The sequence below is a fragment of the Rhinoderma darwinii genome, chromosome 2, assembly GCF_050947455.1.
Source record: "Rhinoderma darwinii isolate aRhiDar2 chromosome 2, aRhiDar2.hap1, whole genome shotgun sequence".
In the NCBI taxonomy this organism is placed as follows: Eukaryota; Metazoa; Chordata; class Amphibia; order Anura; family Rhinodermatidae; genus Rhinoderma; species Rhinoderma darwinii.
The window spans coordinates 60,122,874-60,145,811 of record NC_134688.1 but is presented as its reverse complement, the minus strand read 5'-3'; the positions used below and the strand labels follow the sequence as shown (position 1 = coordinate 60,145,811).

Below are 22,938 nucleotides of genomic sequence, written 5' to 3'. Positions count from 1 at the left end.
ATAGTTTTTTTCTTTCTAAAAGTAGAACATCATAAAAAAACGACCTAAATTTATCGCCATAATTGTATTTGCCTTCAGAATAAAGTTCACATGTTGTTTTTACCACACGGTGAACACCGTAAAAATGAACCACAAAAACAATAAAAACATTTTTTTCCCATTCCACGATATACTGTGTATTTACTTCCAAGGCATAAAAATGTGCCCTGTATACTGTGTCTTTGATCAGGGCACATGGTTACAAAGTTACTGCAGAAATTTTTATATCACATAACAAATACAATGCAGTAACACAAAAAACATGCAAAGGTGTCCATATCCTTAAATTGGTTAAAAAAGGGACCACACTCACCTGTCAACTGCCCTCTGTCACTCAGTTATGCTTATACTAAATGAACAGGTAACATTTACAAGATAATAACATGCAAACATTGGTCCCATTATTTTGTAATCCTCCAATTAGTCTTCTATCCCTCTACAGAAGGACCCAGCAAATATATGATATGGGTCTGAAAAGGTGCGTAAAGATCATAGTATTCCTTTCGTCCCACAGGGGAGCACCCAAACTTTACGATCTTTATGCTTCATAATGATCATGTGATACTCCTTTGCTAAACAGCCTCCCATAGTTGTTCCCGTATGTATATAACTCTTTACCAGATGGAGTATGGGAGATGTAGTCGAGTCTGGGTTGGGGGACTATAAGTAAATAATGATAACTGATACACAAATAATTACTTCAGTCATTTTGTCTATAGCAAAGACATTTTATATACTTTGTAAATGAGAGCAGTAAATGATCTTAAACCTTCTAAGTTGGCCATCATCGACAGCAATAAATGATTTTTCGATTGTGAACTATAATCTTAAAAACAATTTTTGGAACACTATTACATTGGTCAAAATAAATTTTTCTTGAAAACTGACAGACAGAATAGGAGGGGGAAGATGAAAAAAATAAACACATGATTGCAGAATTTCTGTTAGTATATAGACACATAGTTCTTCAGAAAAGCTCTATGCACAAAACAGTAGGATATTTTAAACAATACTATTTGCAAAATTGCTTTATTTTTATTTTAGATACATTGTAGCCATCAAAAATATTAGAGAAAAAATGAATACAGTCTTTAAGTAGTTCATCCTAAAGTAAGTGTTAGGAAGCGTCTGTGTCTAGAAGATCGCCATGACTACTGATCTAGCTTCTGGGCTGTTCTGTTTACTTCCTGAGCTTATCCCACTTCTCTGTCTTCTTCCTGTCAGGGGTAGGGTGGGGTATTTATACCTGGCCTCCTCCCTCTATCTTTACTTGTGAATTTTGTACTTACTTAGGTGTTGTGATCAAGCTTTATCTTGGGCCCCATGCACACGACCATACGATGGTCTGCGGTTTTACGAACCCATGCAGGTTCTATTGACCGCAGACACCTTTCCGTAGCGCTACGGATGGGTGTCCGTGCCATAGAACCGTGCCGGGAATTATGGAGCATGTCCCATTTTTCATATTTTACGGGCCGCGCTCCTATACTTTGTATGGGAACACGGCCCGAAAACGCAGGCGGCCATCAGTGGCCGGCCGTGCCCGCAATCGTGGGCTGTGATTACAGGCACGGCCGTGTTCATTGGGCCTTACCCTGTGCCCTAGACTTCTGGACTAGTTGAAACTGACCTCGGCTTGCCTCTAGATTATCCCCTTGCTCTCTGATTTGGACTTTCTGTCTACCCTCTGGTTCTCTAGTTACCTGTTCAGGTATAGTCTGCATTGCTCCCCTTATCCAACACTGAATTCTGTTAGAACAACCTGGGTTCTGTGCAGCAAAAACCATCCCGCCTTGCGGTGGGCTCTGGCGAATACCTCAGAGTAGCCTTAGATTCTGTCGATCAGAGTTGTGACAGATTTGGGGTTGCGGTTTTATTTGCACGCTCAGTCCCGACAGCCTCTAGCAGCCATTTGGGAATTGCGCAACCAGTGATTTCATAACAGGAAGGTTAACCTGACATGCAAATTTATGATGCGTCCCCTCCTAGATTATACAGAGAAGAAAGGAGTTTTCTGTAGTTTAGAGAAATGAGTCACATTCCCTCAAAGCCCATACATTACACTTACAGAACAAAGTAATGATACTATACATTAGATATGAAAGTGTACCTTGAATTAAAGGTATTTTTTTTGTGCTTGTACTGTTTTGCTTTGAAACCTGACTCAATGATGTTTAGCATGAACATATTAAAGAAGAAAGGCAAAAAAACAACATTGCAAGTGTATAAAAATACAATTAATATTTATGCTACAAAATGTAAAGTATCTTTTCTATGAGATTAGAAATGACTGCGGATCATACAGTATCTCTTTTATCTGTTTCTTTTATGTGTCTGTCTTTGTCTTTATATTTGAGTTTCATAAAACATACCTAAAGGACACGGGAATGATCCAAGTTTAGGCTTAGATTCTTTACTTATAATTCAGGCCAGGGTATTAGCGTAACATGATAAAACAATAAACTGACAATAAGTTGATCACAGGCTGAGGCCCCCAGCGATCAGCTGTAAACTGTGGAGAAGCGTTCCATTCCCTTGCAGCTCCACCACAGGGAAAATAAATCATTACACAATTCCCGTCGGAATCAATAGACAATCCATGTAATTCACAAACATGCCGGATCTGCCAGAGCCAGGGCACTTTATGATGTTCCTCTCCTGTCTGGCTAATAGATGTGGGTCCTAAATGTGGTACCGCTATCTATTAATTCGGAATTTCCTAAAAAAATATTTAGAAATGGGTTATCATATCCAGACTAATCCTGTAAATGAAAATGCGGATAAAGGGCTCATGCACACCACAGTATTATGGTTGTACAGAGCTGTAATACAGAACCTGTAGATGTCTACGGGGCCCTACTGAACCTCGATATGTGTCTGATTTATTATTAAATCTGCCGGAAAAAAATAATTGCATGTTCCATCGGACAACGTATATTGTTCTAGTGTAGAACATCTCCGTTATCCATACATGAAGTGCCTATAGCTCTGTATTATGTGTGCATGAGGCCGAAAAATGACTACGTATTCCAGTTTTATTTCAAAACTATATCTTAGGCTGGTATTCTATACCAATGATTGGTCTTTCTACTATCTCAGCTAAAGCGGTTTGCTGATGCTCTCCATGAAAAAGGAAATGGCTCTGCATTCAAATCTGAAGCATGGCAGGTCGGAGAAATCAGAGAAATTAGCCCTAATATGCTTTGTAAATGGTTGGGGCAAGGGCGTAGCTAGGGGGGTGCAGGCGGGGCATGTGCCACGGGCGCAGTTCAGAGGGGGGCTCCAGCGCCACCTCCTCCTGCACTATAATTGTACCTGTGTCGCAAGGACACAGTTACAATTAGAAGCAATGAATGACCGGGCACGTTCCGTGCCCGGCCATTCAGCGCCTTTCCACTAATGAAGCGACTGGTACCTTTTGTACCAGTGACGCTTCCGTCGATGAAAGGCGCTGACTGACTGACAGGGAAAGTCATCCTGCCCAGTCAATCAGCGCCTTTCATAGACGCTGTGTTCAACCCCCTGGAGACCTGCGCAGAAGAGAGCAGGTCTCCATGGCTGCCGGACGGCGTGGGAGCGGGAATAAGGTGAGTTTGATTTTTTTTTAAAATTGTAATAGAAGTGTGTGGCTGTATCTGCGGGGGGGACTTTGTCTACACGGGGGGGGGACTTTGTCTACACGGGGGACAGCTTTATCTACGGGGGTGTCTATCTACAGGGGGACTATATCTACAGGGCTGGGCTATATACAGGGGGACTATATCTTAAGGGGCTATATACTGGAGTGGGCTGTCTATAGAGCACCATATACAGGGGTGGGCTATATAGTATATAGACCCTGTAGATATAGCCCACCCCTGTATATGGTGCTCCATAGATAGCCCACCCCAGTATATAGCCCCCCCTGTAGATATAGTCGCCCTGTATATAGCCCACCCCTGTAGATATAGTCGCCCTGTATATAGCCCACCCCTGTAGATATAGCCCCCCTGTAGATATATTCCCCCTGTATATAGCCCACCCCTGTATATAGCCCACCCCTGTATATAGCCCCCCTCTGTAGATATAGCCCCCCTGTGTATAGCCCACCCCTGTAGATATAGGCCCCCTGTGTATAGCCCACCCCTAGATATAGCCCCCCTGTGTATAGCCCACCCCTGTAGATATAGCCCCCTGTGTATATCCCAGCCCTGTGTATAGCCCAGCCCTGTAGATATGGTCCCCCTGTAGATATGGTCCCCCTGTAGATATGGTCCCCCTGTAGATAGCACACCCCTGTATATAGTCCCCCTGTAGATATAGCCCACCCCTGTATATAGTCCCCCTGTAGATATAGCCCACCCCTGTATATAGTATCCCACAAATAGCTCCCCCTATAGTGCTCCACAGAAAGCCCACCCCTGTATATAGCCCACCCCTGTATATAGCCCCCCTCTGTAGATATAGCCCCCCTGTGTATAGCCCACCCCTGTAGATATAGCCCCCCTCTGTAGATATATCCCCCCTCTGTAGATATAGCCCCCCTGTGTATAGCCCACCCCTGTAGATATAGCCCCCTGTGTATATCCCAGCCCTGTGTATAGCCCAGCCCTGTAGATATGGTCCCCCTGTAGATATGGTCCCCCTGTAGATATGGTCCCCCTGTAGATATGGTCCCCCTGTAGATATAGCCCACCCCTGTATATAGTCCACCCCTGTATATAGTCCCCCTGTAGATATAGCCCACCCCTGTATATAGTATCCCACAAATAGCTCCCCCTATAGTGCTCCACAGAAAGCCCACCCCTGTATATAGCCCCCTTGTACATATAGTCCACCCCTGTATATAGTGCTCCACCGATAGCCCACCCTTGTATATAGTATATACAGGGGTGGGCTATCTGTGGAGCACTATATACAGGCGTGGACTATCTAGTGGAGCACTATATACAGGGGTGGACTATATGTACAAGGGGGGGCTATATACAGGGGTGGGCTATCTGTGAAACACTATATACAGGGGTGGACTATATGTGGAGCACTATATACAGGGGTGGGCTATATCTACAGGGGGCTACATACATGGTTGGGCTATCTGTAGAGCTCTATATACAGGGGTGGGCTATATCTACAGGGGGCTATATACAGGGGTGGGCTATCTGTAGAGCACTATAGGGGGAGTTATTTGTGGGACACTATATACAGGGGTGGTCTATATGGGGGCATTATCTACAGGGGCTCTATGGCAGGCACTATCTACAGGGGGCTCTATGGCAGGCACTATCTAGAGGGGGCACAGTGTGTGTGTGGGACATGGTGTATGGTGCTATTATAATTAGAGGTGCAGTGTATGGCGCTATTATATTTAGGGGCGTAGTGTGTGGTATAATGATAACTTTATATTTATTTATAGGTGCAGAAATGTTGGAAAAGTGAGAAGCTGAAGACATCTGAGCGGCAAACTGCAGAAATGGGCTGTGACCGGGTGAAGTCATCATAGAGGTCTGGACCGGATGGAGAGAAAGAACTAGAATCTGAGACGTCACCGGTGAGTCACTTAATGTAAATGTTCACTCTGCCTCTAATCAGTAATGTAGTCACTGTATGATCTGCAGCGAGATGATTATGATAGGATTTATTTTTTGTGAAACGCCATCTCCCAGCATATCCTTACCATTGTTCGGGCCATGCTGGGAGCTGTAGTTTTACGCCGTACAAACCTATACGGCAGGGGTTGCACTAAATTGAGCTGTATTTGTTCTGGTGCTGTATATATGTACTGAGCTTGGTTCTGGGGCTGTATATATGTACTGAGCTTGGTTCTGGTGTTGTGTATGGAACCATATTGCTTGTGAAATGTACAAATAATTTTATGCTCGCGTTACATAAAAAGAAATGACATGTCGATTGGTAGAGAAAACAAACACGGCGAGGGGGAAGAGGTGGGGGGAGGGCGCCAAACTGAATCTTTGCCGCGGGTGCTGGAGAACCTAGCTACGCCTCTGGGTTGGGGTGATGAATGTAATTTTTTTTCAGTACTTTTCTTTAATTATTAGACCATCTATAGGGTTACAAAAAGTTATCTACATAAAAATGGCCTAAAGCATTAGATCAGCAGAATAGATCAATGGACTACTATCTCCCGTACACAGCAATGTTTCCATAATAAAAATAAAACCAGACAGTATTTCTCCTATGACATTAAATATGTTCCTATGAAGTCTATAAAGCAATTACATGTTAGAAATCTACAAGGTACAATATAGCCTGACACCTCATGGCTCAGCGTATTAACATTATGTGACATAAAGCAATTGGACAAGTCTGGGAGCAATGAATGTCAGTGAATACTAATACTATTAAACTTGACTCTTTACTCCAAGTGTATACGTTGCCGAAAAACTGAACAAAAAATGACACACACTATGGCAGCAAAGTTTTTTTTATGTGCCTCTAATAACAGTAATAATAATTTTATGCCTGCGTGTGTCTGCGGCTGCAACTAGACTGGTCACTAGGAATTTACTGCATTGTATCACGCCATGTGCATGAGACCTTAGTGTAACGTAGGAAGCTAAGGCTCAGTTCACATCTCCTTTTGTGCACACCTTTGTGGTATACGATGATGTATACATTAAAGTTACAGAAACTTATGCATTTGTAACATATGCTTAAGTTTTTTTGTAGTATACGTCGTATACGTTTTTATATGTTTGTGTCCGTTCTCACTTATAAAAACGTATACTTTTTTTGTTCTTTAGCTAAATCAAACTTTATAAAGTCAAGATTTCCCATATAAGGTCACAAAACTTATGTTTTATGTATGCAAACGTAGGGTTTAATATTGCATACATCGTCCATAAGTCGCCATTGACGTTTTGGAAAAGTACTGAAAAGCGTAGTAGACTACGCTTTTCAGGACATGGGAAAAAAAAAGGATACAACGTAAGCACACAAAACGTATGCACAAACTCAGGTGCATAACTAGGAAAGACTGGGCACTATAGCAATCTATTGACTGGGCCCCCACTAGGTGCCACACGCAGCCCCCCTTATAGATAGTGCCCCCTGTAGATTTTCCATTCAGCCCCCTGTAGACAGTGCTATACAGTCCCCCCCCCTGTGGACAGTGTCATACCCACATGTAGATAGCGCCCCCACCTCCCCCTTCTAGATAGTGCCATACGCCCCCCTCTAGATATCGTCATGAAGCCCCCCTTGTAGATAGGGCCATACAGCTCCCCCTGTATATAGTGCCACACAACCCCCTCCCTTGTATATAGTGCCACACAACCCCGCCTTAGTAGATAGTGCCACACAGTCCCCTGTAGATAGTGCCACACACAGACCCCTGTAGATTTCCCCACACAAAGCCCCCTGTAGATAGCGCCACAGCCTCCCCCCTTGTAAATAGTGCCACACAGCCCCCCTAGTAGATAGTGCCACACAGCCCACCCTTAGTAGTGCCACATAGCCCCATGTATATAGTGCCACACAGCTTCACCTTGTGTATAGTGCCACACAGCCCCCCTGTATAGTAACACACAGCCTCCCTAGTATATAGTGCCACACAGCCCTCCACTTTTATATAGTTCCACACAGCCCCCTGTAGATAGTGCCACACACAGACCCCTGTAGATAGTGCCAGACAGACCCCTGTAGATTGAGCCACACAGCCCCCCCTTGTAAATAGTGCCATACAGCCCTCCTAGTAGATAGTGCCAAACAGCCCCCCTAATTAGTGCCACACAGCTCTCCCCTTTCTATATAGTGCCACACAGCCCCCCTTGTATATATTGCCACCCTGCTCCCCCTTGTATATCGTGCCACTCTGCTACCCCCTCGTATAAAGTGCAACCCTGCTCCCCCTTCACATATAGTGCCACCCTGCTCCCCCCTTGTATATTGTGCCACCCTGCTCCCCCCTTGTATATTGTGCCACCCTGCTACCCCTTGTATTTTGTGCCACCCTGCTCCCCCCTTGTATATAGTGCCACCCTGCTTCCCCCTTGTATATAGTGCCACCCTGCCCCCTTGTATATAGTGTCACCCTGCTCCCCCTCTTGTATATAATGCCACACAGCCCCCCCCAAAAAAATATATTGTATTTACCTTGCCTTGTTCCCGCGCTGCACAGGCTCCGGTCAGGACACGTGCCAACCAGCGTAATGCAGTGACATCCTCACGCCAGTCTTCCCAGCACGTTATAGGCTGCAGGCCTAAAGTGGCCTGTAGCCTCAGGGCCGATTCTAGCTTTTCTGCTGCCTGAGGCGAAAATTTAAATGGCGCCCCCCAGATTTTGATTGACATCCCCCTGGCTGTTCTACATCACTATCACCCTCCTCAAACTCTTGCGTATGCGCTGTTGCATTGTACTCTCCTGGCATGCGCAGTGCAGTGATGAAGCCGGGCAGAGTACACCTCGCTGCACGGTGCATGCCCAAGTAGTACAATGGCGCATCCGAGAAAGTTGTATCAGCCAGGGTGATGTCAATCAAACATGGAAAGGAGGGTTTGGAGGCAGGACTATTTGACTCTTTAGGATAGCGGCACCACCCCATGACCTTTAATGAGTAATTAGCATATAGTGCGCACCGTTTTAAAAGTTGATTTTATAGATTTTGCTGCATCTGAAAAAAACATACATTTGGAAATATTGTCAGGTCACGTATTACCGCATGGTGGCGGTTCAAGGGGTTAAAACTACCAGACAGGTTCCCATTAAATATACAATGAAGTGAAAACAACTCCATCTGTCCTGCAATTTTGTTATTATAAATATATCCTAATATTAATACGGCTCCAGAACCAAGCTCAATACATATATACAGCACCAGAACCAACCTCAGTACATATATACCATACCAGAACAAAGCTCAGTACATATATACAACACCAGAACAAAGCTCATAAATATATATGGCATGAGAGCCAAGCTCAATACATATATACAGTACCAGAACAAAGCTCAGTACATAAATACAGCACCAGAACAAAGCTCCGTACATAAATACAGCACCAGAACAAAGCTCACTACATATATACAGCGCCAGAACAAACCTCAGTACATATATACAGCGCCAGAACAAAGCTCAGTACATATATACAGCATCAGAAAAAAATACAGCACAATTTAGTGCAACCCCTGCCGTACAGGTTTATACGGCTTAATACTACAGCTCCCAGCATGGCCCGAACAATGGTAAGGACATGCTGGAAGATGCTGTTTCACAAAGAAAAAAAATCATATCATAATCAAACCACCCATCATCTCGCTGCAGATCATACAGTGACTACAGTACTGATTAGAGGCAGAATAAACATTTACACTAAGTGACTCACCGTTGACGTCTCAGATTCTAGTTGTTCTTTTTCTCTTTTCTTCTCCATCCGGTCCAGACCTCTATGATGATTTCTCCCGGCTACAGCCCATTTCTGCAGTTTTCGGCTCAGATGTCTTCAGCTTCTCACTTTGAAAACATTTCTGCACCTATAAACGAAGACAAAATTCTCAACGCCCATAAATATAATATATAATAGTGCCATACACTGCACCCCTAAGTATAATAGCGCCAAACACTGTGTCCCTGATTATAATAGTACCATACACTGTGTTCCACACACACACCGTGCCCCTTGTAGATAGTGCCCCCATAGCCCCGCTGTAGATAGTGACCCCCTATAGAGCCTCTGTATATAGTGCCCTACATAGAAGGCCCTGTAGATAGTACCCCACATACAGCCCCCTGTAGATAGTGCTCACATATAGCTCCCTGTAGATAGTGCGCACATATGGACTCCAGAGCTGCAAAGCAATAGTGCTAACCACTGAGCTACCATGCTGCCCTACATATAGCTCCCCCTATAAATAGTGCTCCACATATAGCCCTCCCTGTAGATAGTGCTCTACAAATAGCTCCCCCTATAGATATTGCTCCACACATAGCCCGCCCCTGTAGATAGTGCCTCACATATAGCTCCCCCTGTAGATAGTGCTCCACATCCCCACATGTAGACCCCCCCCATAGATACGGCCCCCTGTCAATAATGCCACTCCTAGTTTTATTACAAAAAAAAAACTTTACATGCTCACATGATCCCGTTCCCACACCGTCCAGTGGCAATGCAGACCTGCTCTCTCCTGAGCAAGTCTGCTGGGGCTGAACGACGCAAGTGGCAGAATGACTTGAAAGACGCTGATTGACGGGGCAAGTTATCAACAACGGAAGCGGTGCAATGACGTCATCATGCCACTAGCGTCGTTAAAAGGCGCTGATTGGCGGGGCAAGTAATTACTTGCCCCGCCAATCAGCGTCATTGTAAGGCGCTGAATGGTCCGGAATGGAAAATGTTTGGCCATTCAGCGCTAATGCATGTAATTGTATCTTTGTGCTATAGACGCAGGTACAATTAGTGCAGGAGGGGGTGGCGCCACCGCCCTCTCAGAGAGGCAGCGGGCTAGATGGTGCGGCCCTGTGCAGCCTATAATATTAATTTGTATCTACGTCCAGAGGATGCAGATTCAAGTGAATATGGCTGTCGCTGGAACCAGGGCCCCCTCCGGTGATAGTGATGCCAACGGGCATGAGAGGGCCCGTGCCGCCTAGCATGGGCTGGGCGATTTTGCCAAAAAAGAAAATCTAGATTTTTTTCAATACTTTGGGTGATTTTCAATTTAAATCTCAATTTTTCTTATTTTTTTTCTGTTTATTTAACATTAATACCCAGAAATAATTTAATAAATGTTCTTTATATAAATAACTTTATATTGCTATAATTATTGTATGTAACTTCACAACTTTTAACCTCTGCAAATACTTTTTTTTAAAATTAGAAATACAATTGGAGAATTATTTATCTAATTGATTATACCATCTGTGTTCCCTGGCAGGGAACAGGTTAACAGAATCTATAATCAATTATATACTGCGTCCACTAACATCCAACCTCTGCACGTCACCACCTCAGCCAGTTTCCAACATTGCAGGAGAGAGCAGTCTAAAGTGCAACAGGGCCAGGCAGATAGCGCTGAGTTGGCACTCTGGGGTAAGATTACATCATAGTGTCTGAAGTGTGAGCAGGACCCTGTCAGTACAGGCCCGACGATGGAGGGTAAAAGGGGTTTTCCCATGAAGGACATTTATGACTTATCCACAAGATATGTCCTAAATGTCAGATAGATGCATGTCTGGGACCTGTACCTATCTCTAGAACGGGGCCCTCTAAGCCCCGTTCTAGCTTTTGGTGCTAACGCTGTCTCCCGGCTTTATGGTCGGGACATGGTCGGTAGTTACTCACTGAGCTACGCCGTTTTCGTAACTCCTATACTAGAGAATAGCAGTTACAGAAGCAGCGTAGCATGCAAGTTACACTGTATCCGTAATTACCCTTCAGTTCTATGGGACTTACGGAAACAGCATAGCTCAACGAGTTACGCTGTTTGCATAACTCCCGACCATAAAGTCAGGAAGTGGCCAGGAGGCAGAGTTAGCACCAAAAGCTAGAACGGGGTTTAGGGGGCCCCGTTCTAGAGATAGGTGCGGGTCCTAGAGTTGGGACCCACATCTATCTGACATTTATGACATATCCTGTGGATATGTCATAAATGTCCTTCATGGGAAAACCCCTTTAAATAAATTACATTGAGGCCAGATTCACACAACCGTGATTGGACGGTGAAAAACTATCAGTGTGCCCGCCGGATTTCCCAGCCCGACCACGGTACATGTGAAGAGGACTCCTTTCATCAATCAAAGGATGGCCATTAAAAACTGATCAATTGTCAGTATCTCATGTACATGTTGCATCAGTGTCTCCAAATTCTAATCCATTTCCAGTCCGTCTGTCAGTCTTTCATGGCCATTAAAAAAAAAAAAAAAAAAAAGAAGATAGATTACATTTGTCAGGGTTTTTTGTCCCAACCCCCTGAAAACACCATAGTGCCCATGTAGATAGTACCGCAATGTCCCTGTAGATAGTGCTCACATAGTGCCACACTGCTTACATATAGTGCCACAGTGACCACATATAGTGCCACAGTGCCCATGTAGATGGTGCCGCATTGTCCCTGTAGATAGTGCCCACATGTAGTGCCACAGTGCCCACAAATAGTGCCAGTGCCTACTTATAGTGCCCACATATAGTGATAAAGTGTCACAGTGCCCATGTAGATAGTGCCGCAATGTCCCTGTATATAGTGCCCACATAGTGCCACACTGCCCACATATAGTACCACAGTGCCCACATATAGTGATGTAGTGCCACAGTGCCCACATGCATTGCCACAGTGCCCACATGCAGTGCCCACATCAGTGCCACAGTGCCCACATCAGTGCCACAGTGCCCACATCAGTGCCATAGTGCCCACATGCAATGACAGTGCCCACATAGTGCCACCCTCCAATATAGTGCCACAGTGCCCATGATAGTGCCACCCCCTAGCAGCTAGCACCTCCCCATTGTAGATCACAGCACCCCCTTCCCTTTTAGATCTCAGCATCCCTTCCCTTGTAGATCGCAACCCCCCTCCTAGAAGATTGCAACCCCCTTTCCTTGTAGATCGCGCCGCTGTAGCTGCCACTAGGAGATGAATCCCTGGCCAGATTGCCGACGCTTTGGCCGGGGATTTAGCTTCTAGTGGGAGCAACAGCGGTGCGATCTACAATGAAGCGGGGTACAATCTACAAGAGAGGGGGTGCGATCTACAAGGTTGGGTGCAATCTACAAGGGGGGGTGGTGGGATATGCAAGGGGGGGTGCGATCGACAAGGGAGTGGGTGCTATCTACTGTTGTACTGCTGTTCCGTACTGTATCATTTTGTTCAGAACAGCAGTTCCATGGGGAAGCTAGGACAGGACGGGGAAGACTAGACAGTGACGAGGCGGCGGGGCGGAGCTCCCTCCTGCAGCACGGCGCCACTAAAGAATCACTTCAACGATTCTGTTAAAAAACAGAATCGTGAGTGTCCTTGAGGGCGAATTAATTGAATTAATCGCCCAGCCCCACGCCCGGCCCATAAATGTTAGTAGTGGCGTCGCTATGGCTATAGCAGCCGTAATAGCTGCTAGCGGTGCCACCGGGCAAGGGGGGGGGGGCATGTCAGCGGGCGGCACAGGCCCCTCATGCCATGGGCCCCGTAACATCCGCTACAGCGGTAGTTATGCCATTGCACAAACTACACCATTAGGGTATCCGTCCTGACTATAGATATAAATGTGCACGCTGCGGTACACGTTTTGACATATCAAAACGTGCACGTCAGACGTACAGTAAATATGAGATGTGAACTTAGCCTAATACAGACATGCGTTGAATAAGGAGGTTGACCTATCCATATTGTATAAGAAAATACTAAGAAATAAAATTCTGCTTTTAAAGAGGTATTCCCATCTTTGAATGTTATGGCATTTCGCTAGGATATTTACTGTAAGTGAACAGAGCTGTGCTGTATTTTCCGGCACAGTGGGTGGCTGGGAGCATCGATGTACAAAGAAAATTAGTGAAGGAGCCGCAGAGCTCAACTAGTTCAGTGCTGCGGCCCCTTCAATCTGAGGATGGTTGGATATGCCGAGCGTTGGACCCCCACCGATCAGGAAGTGATGGCCTATTCTAGCAATATAGTGGAAACTTCTTTAATAATATTTGAGGTAGATTGTAGCATTTAGAAGTTAAAGTGGTTATGTGGGGACCGAAAAATATTAGCAGTGTTCTCTCTGCAGTATGGGAGAACACTCGCTGATATACATTCCGGTCCCCAGTCATGCTGATTATGAGATTTTAATAGATTATAGCACTGGCGGGGGATCGGAAGTCTAGTTGCTCATCTTCCTTGATGACGACATGACTCTTTGTCATGTGACCGGCCCCACTGTACTCTATGTAATCGATGTAGCAGTAGTACATCGATTACATAGAGTACAGCGTGGCCGGTCAGAAGTCTGTGCAACTAGACTTTACGTGTCCATTGTTGCTTTTCTTTCTTTTCTCTCTCTTCCCTTCCTATTACTATAAAGAACCTGGGAAAAATGCTCCTTACATCGGGCGCTCTTGTGTGGGTCGTTCAGTAATTTCACAGAACCATCGGATGAAATAAGTGGGTAGGTGAAAACCCGTTCCCAGCAGGACGCAAACAGGTCAAAACCCAGGTTCTTCATTCTAAGTGACCACGGTAAAGAAACCCCAATATTGGAGCTATCAACCGTGGGTCTTCTTCAGAGGCTTGCACAGTGTGTCCGAGACCAGGGTGAATTGACCTGTCAAGCAGCAAAGTCAAGTTGTGCTGATGATCTTGCACAGCCAGCTCATCAAAACTCACTTCTACACAAAATATCATTTGACAATACGTTATCACCTTAGAGGAGCGCCGTCTCTTTTTTGTGTTTTTTTTTTCACAACATATCGAGATTCCTATTATTATGTTAAAGTGTACCTATCATTTCAGGCACCTTTCAAAGAAACTTTCTAAATGTTCATAGAATGAGATATTGATTCTTCCAATCGCGCTAATTTACTTTTTCCAGCGATATACAACACTTTCTCCCGAAGCACGCGCCATGTCTTCTTTGCCATTCTTTGCAGCATGGATGAAGGAGCAGGATAATCCCCTGTGCGTTGTCTGCCAGTACATCTATATCGGGCGCGCTCACCACACACACAATACTCTGATCCTACTCCGAAGAGGACTTCAGCGGACACGGGACTACTGCCGGACACAGTCGAAGTACTGTCTGTGCAGGATGACAGTACTTCAGATAAAACACGGGAGCATGTATGCACAGGATGAGGCTACAGTAACAGGTAGAAATGCGTCCTCACTGAAATGGGTTTGGTATACGGGTTTTGCTTGACAACGTTCACAGGATCTTTTGTTTACTCAGGTAATACTACTTAGAAATGGGGGTTTTACATAGATATGACAGACAAGATTTAAGCCGAATTCTATTATACAATTATTATTGACGCGTTCAATACTGTGGAAAAAAGTGAAATGACATATTAGTTATGCAAATTACATCATAAATAATAGAAATGTACCTGACGTTTCTGCGTTGTTAAGTGCTCCAACCGTGGTCACCAGCTCCTGTTGAGGTATGGAAGTATTTGATGCCCGTTGACTTGAAATCAATATTCTACTCTTTCCGGATGGCAACCTGGAGACTGCTCCCAATCCAAGCTGTGGCCGTAGGATCATGGTGGATCTGTAGAAGCTTGGTGGGACTTCATAATGGGTGAATGTTGAGGGACAAAAGTCCTCTTTTCTCTGCCTTTCACCTGTCTATACACAAGAAACACAAATCATATTTTATTTGATTAGTACAATTCATATTTCTTTAAGTGCACTTCAAAGAATATTGTTTAATTTGTCCTTGAAGCAAAGCACATCACACTAGGTGATTGGAGACCACTGGGAAGCTTCATGACATTCCTTTTAGGGATTAGACGTCATTTGTTTTTCTATAAGACCTCTTAAGCAGATAGAGGATGAACTTGACACTAGGAATTTCTTGCCACCTGATAGAGGCTGCAAATAAAATAAACAATAGACTGTGGTATATTATTTACAAAGAAATGCTCACAGCAGATGAGAAATAAGAGGTGTTTTTTTTGGGGTTTTTTTTATATGGCCAAAAGTATGTGGACACCGCTCCTAATTATTAATTTCCGATCAGTCAGGCACACCCATTGCAAACAGGTGCATAAAGTCAAGCACACAGCCATGCAATCTAAATAAACAAACATTGGTAGAAGAATGGGTCATAATGAGCTCAGTGACTTTAAACGTGGCACTGGAAGAAGAAGCAATGACGTCAGCATTCCAAAAAAGCAAATATTTTTATTGTCCCATAGTACAGACACCAGAAATTTTTCGGCACTAAGTGAGCCTTTTTCAAGCTATGAACAAAGTGCACATGTGCATACATATATACCCAAAAAGGGAGGTGACATAACAAATTGAGCAGTAATTAACAGCTGATGCACGAAGTGGTGTATCCAATAGTCATCCATAATATTTAACTTAGGCCTCATGCACACAACCGTAGCCGTGTGCACAGCCGTGATTTTCGGGTCGGCCGGCTGCGGACTGTCAGCCGCGAGCCGCCCGCAAATCGCGGGACATGCACATGGCCGCGGCCATTATTTTCAATGAGCCCGGACCGCAGAACACGGCCGTAATAAGACAGGTCCGTTCTTTCTGCGGTGCGGGCTCCCGGGCCATGCACGGACCGTAAAAACTACGGTCGTGTGCATGGCCCCATAGAAATGAATGGGGCCGCAATTCTCCCGTGGATTTTCGGGGGAATTGCGGCCGCAAAAACACGTTCGTGTGAATGGGGCCTTAAACGTCTGCTGCACTTGGTGCATCTCCTGCGACTCCACTGTCCATATGGAATAGTCGTAATATTATATGAGAAATGTTGATGCTCTTTAACAAGTAGAAATGAACTAGGGCTTGTAAAGACCAAGACTGAAATAAGATCCTATTTCATCAAAATATAAAAAACAAACAAAAAAAAACACAACATTATTTACAGCCTGTATTATATTCCGGAGCTGCATTCACAATTTTTCTGGTTGCTATTAGAAACAGTTGACAAACTCACTGACAGACTTAGCTGAGCTCCTATAATTAAGGACATTTCTATAGGGGGTGCAGAGGGAGTAGGCACTACTGCCTGAATAAGCCGCAGCCCCTCTGCCACAAAAGAAATTGCCAGTATTATGAATGGTACATTGTAGGTGAAGCGCCCTTTACAGATTTTGCATTGGGGCCCAGGATCTTTACGTTAGGCCTATAATGCAGTTTCCCTGCATCAGATTACTATACATTGCCTGGTGTGAAATCAGCACTTCCCTGCATTTAAATCAATAGAATGATCTCTGTGCAAACAATGAACCAGCAAGGACTTCTGGGAGATTTCAGCTCTGAAGCCTGCAGAATAGTGAATCCATCTGTGGAATCTAAGGCTATGTTCACACTGAGTATTTTGGGGGAGGAATATCTGCCTCAAAATTCCGTTTGGAACTTTGAGGCAGATAATCCTCTCCCTGCACGCCGATTTTCGCGGCAATTATCGCGCCGTTATTCGCCCGCGGCCATTGAGCGCCGCGGGCATAAAACAGCGAGAAATACACTTTCTCTGCCTCCCATTGAAGTCAATGGGAGGTCAGAGGCGGAAGCGCCCGAAGATAGGGCATGTCGCTTCTTTTTCCCGCGAGGCAGTTTTACTGCTCGCGGGAAAAAGACGCCGACGCCTCCCATTGAAATCAATGGGAGGCGTTCTCGGGCCGTTTTTGCCGAGTTTTGCGACGCTGTTTCCGCGTCAAAAAACTCGCCAAAATACCCCGTGTGAACATAGCCTTACAGACTGTAACTCAGGATAAGTAAACAAAATAAATTTTCGCAGTTATTCTACTGTCTCTGTAAATTTATTTTATGTCTAAATTGTAAAATGGTGGAGATATGTTTACATAAAAAAGGTCACTGGCCATTAAATAAAAAAATAAAGCAGACATAGCATGGACATCCGCTTCTTGCATATGCTCAAATATAATGTGAATAATGATAAGGAAATATGGACTATTCAGCAAAACACCTGGAAAAAGGCCAACATTACTATCTGAGTATGCAAAACAGATCTCATCCATAATCACAGTAACCTGTGGGTTAGCAATAACAGGAACACATTATGCAAAGAAAGCGAACAATTGTCTTTATTCAGGGAATATCTGAAGTCCTCTGAAGGTATTTGTATTGAGGAAGAGCATTATTTCTTCTATAGAATACATGCTAGCAAGGCAGAAAATATTATTAAACTTGAACTGAAGTGGATATAATTCATCAAAATCTTCATAGTCTATGTAAATTTAAAGAGGACCTGTCGCCTCTTCTGACGTCTGTTTCAGTAAATACTTTACTTGTATTACCCATAAGATAAAAATTCAGTAGCATCTTTTCTTAGAACTGTGCTCTAAGCCATTCCTCTGTTATTCTTCCTGAAAAGGTATGAATAAATTATCAACTGGGTGTAACCATTCCCCTTGTCAATGGGGCGTGTCCCTACCTAGTCTGACACTGTCCAATCAGTGGACCCTATGCAATCAACACCCTATTGTCAAGGGGAATGGTAACACCAAGTTGTCAATGTATTAATACTTTTGCAAGAGGAATAACAGGAATGGCACAACGCAAATTTCTAGGAAAAAAATGCTGCCGATTTGTTTATGGGGAATGCAAGTATTTACTGAAACAGACGTGTCAGGAGAGGTCCGATCCTTTTTCCTGCAACACACAGTACACAGTAGAGCGGTCTGTCCTGGCCTCTTTACGACACAACAAGTCTCAGTGACAAGTGTAGACAAAAAATTAAGATCATTGCATTTATTAATAGTTAATATGCTGCTAAATGACCTGTAATCATTTATTATAATGTTGATCATAGGGATCCACTGCTGGCAAAGAGTCATAACTGAACATCATTGAGTCTAAGTTACAATGTTATTTTTACTATTGCAATCAAGGGAACGGGCCAAGAACATTGATTTAATAAAAAATTTTTTGTCCCTATACTGTATTTAGCTTTAGGTGCAAATGTTGTATTGTGTTTCCTATTGTCTATTTGCCTTCTGGCAGATGAGGACTAGAAAGAGTTATAAGAACACCCCCACCACCCCAAAATAAGAACAAAACCTATCATAGCACAAAATCTTGGTTTTGCTTTTTAATTTATTTATTGTGATAGTAGCGCAGAATTTGCGAACGTTGCAGGGGCGGACATATTGCTAGTACAGCATGTTTAACAGCACAGGGGCCCTGAGGGCAAAGCTGCCCATCAACTATGAGGTATTTATCAAAAGAAAAGGTCCAAACGATGTATGTGATTGTTTAAAAAGTCCATACAGAGGAGACACAAGCTCACTGCACTTCATCCAAATATAGAACCCCTGGCCCTTGCATTCACTCCGCATGATGCTGTCTTGCATAATGGTAAAAGTAGGTAAAGATGTAACAGAAAGGGCCACCACCATAAGGAAACTGTAAGAGAAGGCTGCGGTAAGTGGCTGGAGAACGATGGGCCTACCTACAGTTTTGCACGGGGGTCCTCCGCTGTCTGCGTCCGCCCCAGGAATGTTGGTATCCAAACTACTGCTGATGTTTTTAAAGTGGATCTGTTAGCTTAATTTTCTGCTCTATGTATGGGCAACATATTACAGCTGCAGGTCCGTACTACTAGTAGCCAAAACGGCACAAAAAAAAAATTTTGTGCCTTTGACTAAGGGGACTAAATGTCATATTTGCTATCTATTATATACTGTAGATGTGAAAGGTATGTACAAACCTAGAACTAAAGAGGTCCATGGTGGCAGAAAATAAACTTAGACAAGAGGCCATTAAATAAATGAGTAGTCAATATTGTTGCTCTTAGCGGCAGTTCCTAGTATCTGGACCTCCCCAGCCGGAAAGGAAGCCAAATATTAGTTATCTAATAAAAGTTTTCTGCCTTTAGCCTCCACCAGAGGGAACTCCATACATATGGATCTACTGTATACAGCAAGTATTGAGTTCGAGGGGAGCTGTATAAATCTGAATGTAGGGGCTCCCCCTATTGGAGGCTGTACGTAGCCAGAATTTTTAAAGTCTGTATGAAGGGAGGCAGCTAATTTGGAGCTCTGTAACAGAAAAAAAGAGCTTCTACCTCTATAAAAATATTTTTATAAAACTAATCAGCTCAAAATTTTGGACCTATTAAATGAATTAGATAAATAGTATGAAATTATATGTGAACTTAAAGAATGGTGAAGGGATTTATGGTATTATCTGCGGTGGTCTAAAGTCTTTAGCTCTTTACTGTCCTACACCACAGTAAATAATACCATTAGCCCTTCACCATCCTAAACCAACAAGATTATCAAGTGTTAATCTTTAACCCACCCTAGACCTCCAGAGATAAATGTATTAACTTCTAACCGCCCTAGACCACCATGGATGCTACCATTAACCACTGCACTATGCTATGGGTCCTCTTAAACAATCCCTACGTGGGCCGTGTAAACAAGCACGATCAACGAGACAGCTCGTTGATTTGTGCTCATTTGCTCGTTTCAAAAGGAGCTATGTATGGGGACGAGTGCTCATTACTACGATCATTCGTCCCCATACTTTTCTTCATAGGGAGATGTGCTTCCGACAACTATAATATTTACGGCTGCATCAACGGTACAATCAGCCAATGAATAAGCATTTGTACGTTCATCGGCTGATCGTTGCCGGTTTACATGGAGCAATATTTGGGAATGCTTGTTTGTCCGATTATTGTCCCGTGTAAAAGGGCCTTATGTCATCAGAGAGATTATCCCCGAAATCAATCTAAAGTCTAGACCATTAGGGTTGTCCCATACAAGCACTAATCTCAAATTTATCCTTAAAGGGGCTTTCCAGTCATAAGAAATTGATGGCCTATCCTTAGGATACGCCGTCATTATCTGACCCGTGTCAGTCCGACTTTCGACACCCCCGCTGATCAGCTGTTTTGAAGGGGACGTGGCACCCGTAGCGCTTCTTTTCCTTAATTCCTTACATGCTTGTAATGTGAATCATACTGGGAACACATTTGTACCGCTGCTACGAGTGTGTCGCCGATACACAGTACGAATAGTGCCATGAAATAAGGGGAAGCAGCGCTCACATGAGCCTCGGCCGCTTCAGAACAGGTGATCGACAGGGGTGCCAAGAGTCGGAATCTCACCGATCAGATATTGTTGACCTTCTGAGGATAGGTCACCAATTTCTTATGACTGGACAACCCCTTTAATTAATACATACTGTATCATATAGTACATGTGGAAAGTTGGCAAAATTACTATAATGGTGGCCATTTTACTGTCTTCAAAGAATTTAGAAACCGCCCCTTTAAAAATTCTGACTTTGCCCTTGCACTCTATATATCTTAACACATGGATGCAGTTAGCATGCAAATAAAAATTCATTATTGGGTATAATTGAAGGGGGAAAAATAACTAAAGATTTTCATGGTCCACGATGGTATGTGCCTCGATTACGAAAATTCCATTAAAAAAAAGGATACAAAACTTGAAAAAATAGTGCTGTTAGGCTATATTCTCACAGTGCGGTGGTCAAATCACGTTTTTGCCACGATTTTGCAAAAATTGTGGCAAAAAAATGGGATTTGACCGCACTGTGTAACTAGACTAAGGCCTTATTCAGACGGCCGTGTTCGGTCCGTGATATACGGAGCGTGTAACAGCCGTATTTCCCAGGTTGACCACAATTCAGGGAACCGGACTCCTAGCATCATAATTATCAATGCTGCTAGGAGTCCCTGCCTCTCCGCGGGAATACTGCCCCACACTGTAATGATGTTTTCAGTACGGGACCGGGGAGAGTATTCCCACGGGAAGGGAGGGACTCCTATTAAGTCTCCCTTCTCATCATGTTGCTGCCCTATGTTTATCGTGTACGTCAGGAAATCTCCTAACGTACGCTATAAACAACGTAGTCGGTATACCTTATTTTTGAAGGATGGAATAGTGTAGTAGACTTTGCTATTCTATCCTGAGAGATTCCACAAAAAACGTATACCGCTCCTGACATTACTATATGGACAGTGACATCAGGAGCTTCCCAATGCTGGAGTCCCCTGAAGAGCATCACAAGTGCTCTGCCCGTGGACTTTGTCCCTGGGAAAGCTCCTGACATCACTGTCCATATATGTAAAGTGACATCAGGGGATTCTCCAGGGCTGGAATCCCCGGCCAGAGAGTTGCCGACGCTCAGGCTGTGTACTCAGGCTTTGCAAAGCTTCTGACGTCACTTTAGGTATATGGACATCAGGAACAGTGCCATTGTCCCTGGGCAGATCGCTAGTAGAAGGCTACAGCTTGGGGAAAGCTCCAGATGTCACTACCATTCATGGACACTGACTTCAGGAGTTTCCCCTGGGCCATTCCCTGGGCGACGTATGCCACTGTATGCTATACATTGCGATACAATTTGGCTAAATAGATCAAGATCCAGAGCATTACCGGTCCCTGCCTGCTCCAAGGTTTCATTCACTGTAATTGACATCAGCACCAAAATCTGTTAATGCGTACAACGTACAAACGTGAGTGCCACACTTTCCGTTGCCCACCCCCGGTAATGGAGTGGGGGCCCAGACATCTTTGCTGTATGGGGCCCCATTCTAGAGATAGTTGCGGGTCCCAGAGGTGGGACCCGCATCTATCTGACATTTAAGACATAAAGTTGTAAGTTGAAAGTTGGGAGGTATGTTTATGGCATATCCTGTGGATATGTCATAAATGTCTCTCGTGGGAAAACCCCTTTAAAGGCTATGTAAATCTTTGGGAAAAATTATGTTTTATGTGTTTTTAAGCAATTTCTAATTGACTTTTATTTTTAAAAAAAATTTGTTTTTACAATACAGCTTCTATGTATCCTGTATACATAGAAGCTGTATCCTTCTCTCTCGATGAATCTGTCAGTTCAGCTATGAACTTAGATGTGACCATTATTAGCTGAATCCTGTGTGTGAGACACGCAGGACCTGCTCTCATTTGAGGCTGAACTGACAAATTTGACTGAGAGAGAACGTTACAGATTCTATGTATACAGGATACATAGAAGCTGTATTGTAAAAACTTAAAAAAAATGTTTTAATAAAAGTCAATTAGAAATTGCTTAAAAACACTTAAAAGATTATTTTTCCCAAAGGTATACATAGCCTTTAAAGGGATTTTCCCACGAGGGACATTTATGTCATATCCACAGGATATAATCCAAAAAATAAAATATTTGAAGCAGCACAAATCCCGATATCAGGAGCGGTGTCACGCTGTAAAATCAGGCAAACCCAGTCTAACGTAATGTAATCCTCAGAAAAAGCATGGTTGAACAGCAGCACA

At 43.8% G+C, this 22,938-nt stretch overlaps 1 protein-coding gene across 2 annotated transcripts in view; it reads right to left on the bottom strand.

The window, feature by feature from the left end:
* MTUS2 (microtubule associated scaffold protein 2) overlaps positions 1-22,938 on the bottom strand; it is a 578,616-nt gene that overhangs the window by 369,457 nt on the left and 186,221 nt on the right. For both annotated transcript variants that reach the window (XM_075851678.1, XM_075851679.1), the window contains exon 3: positions 15,052-15,292. In XM_075851678.1, coding sequence (XP_075707793.1) covers positions 15,052-15,292 — 241 coding nt within the window. The remainder of the gene's footprint in view (positions 1-15,051; positions 15,293-22,938) is intronic.